The 6,769-nt window shown below is 46.6% G+C and overlaps 1 protein-coding gene across 11 annotated transcripts in view; it reads right to left on the bottom strand.

The window, feature by feature from the left end:
- Positions 1 to 6,769, bottom strand: part of NTM (neurotrimin) — a 984,038-nt gene that overhangs the window by 13,883 nt on the left and 963,386 nt on the right. For 9 of the 11 annotated variants that reach the window (XR_001885614.1, XR_001885617.1, XR_001885615.1 and 6 more), the window contains one exon: positions 2,287 to 2,319. The exons of the other annotated variants lie outside the window; for them this stretch is intronic. Coding sequence is in view for 5 of the 9 variants with exons in the window: in XM_017872147.1 (XP_017727636.1) it covers positions 2,287 to 2,319 (33 nt within the window). In the remaining 4 variants the exon portion in view is untranslated. The remainder of the gene's footprint in view (positions 1 to 2,286; positions 2,320 to 6,769) is intronic. 11 annotated transcript variants of the gene reach the window in all.

Genomic DNA, 6,769 nt, shown 5'->3' with positions numbered 1-6,769 from the left:
AATTCTTCCTATGGAAGACAGAAAAAGGCCACCAACTGCCTGCCAGCCATTCTCTTGCTTGTAGTATACCTGGGAAAAGCCTGAGTGGCCCCTCTGAAGCTCTCCGTCTCCATCTCAGGCTGGTGAGTGGCTGGCACTGACTATGTGACCATATCCAGTCTGCGCAGCCCACCCCACAAGCACAGGCACTCGCCACCCCCGGAACGTGTCTGTCTCATCCAGGACACCAGACCTGGACCAAGCTGGACAGCAGAAGGAAACAGAGGTAGCCCCGAGATAGGAGCATTCCACACATCCTCTCAAAGGAGACGGTCTGCACCATCTCATCTTTCAATTCCCCAAAATATTCACCAATTGGGCCTTGCCACCTATGACCTTGACCCCTGGAATTTATTCCTTATGCTAATTCCAGGGTGATGTTTCTACCCCAAATTGATCATGATCCTTATTTATTTGAGGCCAACAGGTTAGCACCAAGCCCAGCTTCTAAGTGGAACGAGCGCTACATTTCGTGACGTGCCTGCAGTCTGCATCCTTGGTGTCTCTTCTTGCCACACCTAGTTCGGTGCCCTTGCGCCTTGCCACATAGCCACATGTGTGCACACAGGGGCGTGTCCTTTTTCCCACCCTCACACACTCTCCCCTCTGTCCGAAATACGCCTCACCCATATCACTCTTATTCTTCATTCCAGCTCCTCTTCCAGTCTTCAGACACCTCTTCCAGGCGGCCTTCCCTGCCTGGCTCAGTGCCATGCACATCCCGCTAGTACAATACTTACCACCCTGTGTCATAATTCTCTTTGCCTAACTTATTTGTATTTCCTCCTCTGTCCTCTGTCCAGTAAGTTCCTTAAGAGCAGAGTCTGTATCTCATTGGCCCATGGCAGGGATTCAACCAGTGTTTGTTGAAAGAAGGAGGGGCGTTGCCACTCATGCTGACATATTCACATTCATTTGTCGTGGTATTTTACTTTTGCTTAAAATTATACTTGAAGAAAGCAAAACAAAAACGTTTTTCGTACCTGGCCCTCCACTTTATCTCAATTTCCTCTTCCAAATACCTTTCCTCCCCTTTTCTAACTATATCCAATACAAGTTACTGAGAATTGCTGTGGCTGAGTGTCTGTCTACACAGAAGTCAAGTCATGTCGATTAGGATTTCCGATCGAGTGCTTGCATTTGGAAAGCATCACAACACCTTAATGACACTCACGTAAGAGATGAGAATTATTATCTCCCTTTCTAACAAGCTCTAAACTGAACTTCAGGGAGCTTAAGTGACTTTCCCAAGTCCCCTGACTTCTGTCTTCAAATGCAACCATCTTCCCAGTATCTCAGAGATGCATCTTCAGAGAATAAAGAGAACAGAGTGTAGCTGCGTGGTCTGCTCCACCTGGGTACACGTTAAGGTGAGAAACGCAGGCGTGCCGCTGGACTGCTTCCCGCAGGCCATCCCACACTGAATGAATGCTATGTGGAAGGATTCCATGAGATGAAGACCTTAGGTCCAGGAGGGCGTGGAACACAGCACCCTGGGATCAAGGCCCTCTCAAAGCCAGTGTGGGCCAGAGCGGCAGCTCAGCCCATCTGCCTGGTGACATGGGCCATGCAGATGAGGCCTCCATTCTTCATCCAGCCACGCCTCCACTCCACAGTGAATGCGTTTATTGCCTCTATCTCATTAGAGAGCTGCGGAGGCCTAAAGAGACTAATTACCAGGACAGTTAGGGTCCCAGAGAACTGTGATGAGTGTCAATTATCCATCGGAAACATCTGGCAGGAATGAAAGCTTCAAATAAGATGCATTTTATTCGTAGCCAAGTGACTCACCCAAGAACCTCCCCCTTCCTCCCATCTTCCCCTCCCCGCCGCCACTCCCCTTCCAGCTCCAAGTTAGAGACATAGAAAGAATGGTGCAAGCAAGGGCAGCATGCAGGGCCAAGGTCTAAGAAGATCGCTGCATTAGAGCATCCGTGTGTGAGGAAAGAGGCAGGTCTGGTGCAGAGAAGCCCAGAGATGGAGCTATTCTGGGCTGACAGGTGCTCATTAGTGCCGCCAGCAAAGAGAAGTTAGGCTGCTGCAAGTGGGATCTACCCAGGAAGGATTGGATGTCCTTGGGGATAGGGTTAATCTAAATTGACACGGAGGTGGCTCAAGGTCAGGGGAGGGTTCCCTCTGCGCTGCTTCCTGGAGTTAGCTCAGGAAAGAATGCATCTGGGAGGAAGGTGAAGAGTTTTACACACCCCACACCCACCAAAGCAGCAGCTGTCTGAAACAGATACAAACCTTTCCAAGGGGTCAGGGCTGTAGTTTTCACTTCTAAAAGAAATTAAAAACAAGCCACTGTTAAGGTCAAAAGCAGACGGAGGTGCTCACTTTGCCCTCAGATGATTTCAGGAAGAAGCTGGCGCTCCTGGCGCAGCAGTGCCCCTGGGCCTCTTCCACGTGTCCCTTGCTGTCCTGACCACTGCCCAGCCCTCCTATAGGACCCCCTCTGGTTTTCTGGTTTACTTGGGCAGCCAGTTGCCACAAAAGGTGTGCAGGTTGCTGGAGAAGGATGTCAATGACAGTCAGGTTGGACCACAGACGGAAGCAGAGCCAAGATGTCCGCCTGAGTTTAGCAGGTGACACAGCTGCACCTTTGGAGCCTGAGGCACCAAACCAAATCTCCTTTGTACAAAAACTTTCTTTCTTTGGTCATCAGGCTATCCTCTAATTAGTGGAAGCCTGTAGGCCTTACGTATAAAGTTGATTGCTGCCTATGGATTTATACTACAGCATTTGAATGTAGGTGCTCATGCTGTATATGAAATGCAAAAGTCTGACTGGCATTTACCTATGCATTTAGAAACACTAGTGAGTTAGCTTTCATGTTCCAGAGGAGCCCAAACCATTGATACCTGACTTCTCTTGAAGAGTTGGACAATACCAAGCTGGTTCCACAGGGCTTCATCTCTCTGGGGCACCCTGCGGCTATGACCCACACCCGTACTGTGCTGCTACAGTTGCACTTGCTAGGACCTCCCTGTAGAAATGCTGGGATCCTGGCCCCTCTCTGCTGCCTAGACTGTGAAAGATCTCCATTTCACCAGCTTCAGCTCTCAGAACAACCTACAGAGCCTCTCCACCTTTTCTGTGGATAGTAGATGCCTTGTCTGGCCTGAATTTGGAATGATCTCTAATCTTTTACTTCCCTCTTTGTTGTTCACCCTGGATACAGAGAGGATGGAAAATGACACTAAAGCTTTTTGCATCAAAGTGATACCTTGGGAGTCTATGTTCTCTGTGCAAAGGTCCTCGCATACAGAAAGACAACCTAGACATAACTCATCCTAAAAGCAACTAAAACATTTGCTCAAAGTCAGATGAATACATACCTGTGCATTCACGCCCTCAATCTATTCTTTAAAATCACCTGACACATGATATCCCTCTTGATTTAAGTGGGCATTAGCGACCCTGAGAAGCCACTCTGAAGGTACAAAGAGGGAAAGGGTTCATCTACAATCAAAAGTTTTGTGATTGAGAAAATATCTGATATACAACAGGATGGTAGGGGAAAGCCAGGGGTGACGATGCCATGTTGCCTGTGCATTTAACAAGGACGGTCCCTTGAAGGGCTTGCTGGGCCCCAGAAACAAGTTCAGAAGCTAAGGATGGGGCGGGGCCATTTTCATTAAGTATCTTATTTAGGTACCAGTGATTTTTGAGCCTCTCTGTGCCAAGAAAAAAGATAACTGGAAGGAGGAAGGATGGACTGAAGACAGACTTCAGGAGATAAAGTAGTCATAAAACTTCTACCCCAAACCACAAGCAGTTTGGGGGTGCTCATCCAGAGAATGATGTGGGTGCTGGTTCAGACTGTGCTGGAGGAAGGACCCCAGAAGAGCTTTCCCCTGGCAGTTGAGATTATCAGAAAGAATGCATTGAAAGCACAAGTTCCTGCTGGAAATACCAGAGGTTTTCTATAAACAAAGACCCCCCCAAAAACTTCAGCTTAATTATGCCATCCAGATGGGTTTTTCCTCTTCCTCTGAATCTCCAACACACGCTACTTGAAAGATGGCCAACTCTTTTTAGTGCCCTCATAAGTAAAAAACGATTTGACGCTCATCTTTGACTTTAGCTAGAACTCATCCTTGGGCTTTTCCAGGCAACAACTGTTCAACCCTTCTGGTCAACTAGAGCGTCCTTTTGACACCACTTCTACCCCACCACAATGAGGTGGAAATGCCAGGATATTTTCGTATATACTCTACACCCATCACGCTCATTCCAGTCCACCCCCCTTGCTTTGGTACTAAGAAGACATGCTGGTACTGTCCTCTGTGCCATGCTTGACATGCTTCTGTCCAGTGTGTGTTGTGTCCCACTTCCAGAAACAGGAGCCTTGCTTGAGCCATCAAAGCTAATGGTGGCCATAAGCTCAAGTCTTTGAGTAACATCTTGACTATCAGGAACATAAACAATCCCCGAAAATTCAAGTGTGTCAAGCATGCATTTTCCACACCAAGGCTTTAACTGAAACTTAATTGATCTCTTTGTTAATGGTACATTAACAATAGGTCAGGGAGGGTAGGAAAGAAAATATGTTGAAAAGAAAGAAGAATTATGGAAGGAAGGAAGAAAGAAAGAAAGGAAGGGAGGGAAGGAGGGAGGAAGAAAGGGAGAGAGGAAAGGGGAAGGGGGAAAGAGGAAAAAAAAAAAGAAGAAAACAACAGTGAAAAGAACCCTCCCACCCCAACTCTAAGTCAATATTCAATGTCTGCTCAATCCAGAAAGTTATATTTTTTGCCAGCAAAGCTAATTTGGCTGAATCCGAGTGTCCAGTTAAGCAAAGGGCTGTTGTCTGGCTCCAATGGGCAGAGGAGGGCTGGTTTCATGTGAAGATGGATATGCAAACCTTCTAGCAAGAGGGTGACGGACTTTTGTTTCTTTTGTACTTTCTGTTATCTAGACACACACATACCATAGAAATGCTTAACTACTGGATGACTTGACCTAATTAACTGTCTTTAATTCTCTGCAGGGAAGAACTAATAACCTCTTCTGCTGCAATAGTTTCTTTCTGATATACAGAGTTTACTTTAGTCCCCTATTCTTTAATAAATTGCTTTGATGGTCACTGTGAGGTTTACAGACATTAATCAGCCAATCTTTCCCAGTCCACTGATACCATCAAATCTGACTTAATGCCTAGAAGATAAAAGACAAAGGGCCAGTGGGTGGAAAATGAACAGCCACGGAGCCGCTGAGTTTGCACTGTGGCCTGACTGTACTTTCCTGTGCAGAAGTTCAGTGAGGGATGGTGGAACATCCTTGAGTCCTTATTTATCACTGTGAGAGTCCTGCACCACCAAATATTAATAGGAGAGGTGACATGCAATCTGTTTTGTTTGCAAAAGGGAAGCAGAAAAATACTTCAATGGTGGCAGAAAATGCTGAGGAAGAACGAAATTCTCTTATCAAAATACTTCTAGTCCATCCAGATATTGGTTAGCAAAATAGCTTTGAACTTCTCTTAAAGCCAAGTGTACTCTGTCAGTGGAAATCAACGCATTCATATAAATCTTTCCTGGTATTTCCGAGGCAAGGTGAGTATAACTTGGAGGGTATTTCCTGAGAAAAGACATAGCTCTCTATCGCATCGAAGACTAGCAAACGAGGCGGGGGAATGACACGTGAGTGCGGTAAATGAGCCCAGGTGCAAGGGCTGTCTTCTCTAAATTATTTCTCATTGTACAAGAGTCCAGCAGCTCTACTGAAGACTGCACTAATCCAATGGTCAGAATGTTTTAGATGTCCACAGTCTTCTTCGCTGACCCATTCTCCTACACCCAAGAAGGTTGCTGAGATGAGGGGTTGAGCACATCCAAAGAATCAGCAAGTTGGCAAAGAAAGCCTTCCACCCAGAGTCATCAGTTCACAGGAGAGGAGGGAGCAGCCCAGCTTTGTCTCAGCAGATGGGGCCAAAAATAATGTCTCTTGCTCCTTGTCCCCTGCTCAGTGACCAGGCAAAGTAACCCGTTTGCTTTCGTTTGTGTTTCTGGTTGGTTTTCCTGCGGTTGACTTTGGTATGGGATGATGTTCTCTCTGTGAGTTGAGTACACCTTCCGTTAAATACTCTCTTTTAAAAGCCCCTACCTGAGTTTCAAAAGCTCCAATTTCCTCTGCGAATGAAGATCTCAGTTGTCAGAACTAACTCAGTCCTTCCAAAAGCATAGCCATAGCAATGCATGCCCATGCTCCAGGCTCTCTCACTTCGCTGGTACTATATGTTACCCACTTTTCTACTGCTATTTCATGTCTGTGAATACACTCACATGGAGGTTCAATAAACACAAGTTGAATCATAGGTTGAATCTGAGTAAGTCTATTGACACTTTTCCTTTCTATTTCTTTGTTTCATTTTCTTGCTCGTGGCTCATCACTGTGGTGCTGTACATCACTAAGTGAGTAATGCAGCCCTCTCTCTTTCCATGAGAAAGGTGTTTTTTTTCATCTGTCAAGCGCTTCCCATGTAATGCATTTCTTTTCATCTACCCCTCCACCTCCAAAGTCTACAGCCATCCTCCGATGACAGTTTGCAAGGCCAGAATGTGAGGAGATGAACAGGGTGGTGTGGGGTGAGGTGGGGAGAGGAGGTCAGGGGATTGGGGTGGAAGGTGGGAGAAGCATTCCCCTCCCTGGCTTCACAGCTGCCTTCCTGAAAGGCTACTGCTGTGGTCAGCACTGTCCTTAGGGTGAGAGCAGTGCACGTGACACACAT

Source organism: Rhinopithecus bieti, unplaced genomic scaffold (assembly GCF_001698545.2).
Source record: "Rhinopithecus bieti isolate Rb0 unplaced genomic scaffold, ASM169854v2 scaffold_6481, whole genome shotgun sequence".
NCBI lineage: Eukaryota > Metazoa > Chordata > Mammalia > Primates > Cercopithecidae > Rhinopithecus > Rhinopithecus bieti.
Note: the sequence above shows the minus strand (reverse complement) of the source record. Positions and strands in the feature narration are given on the sequence as shown.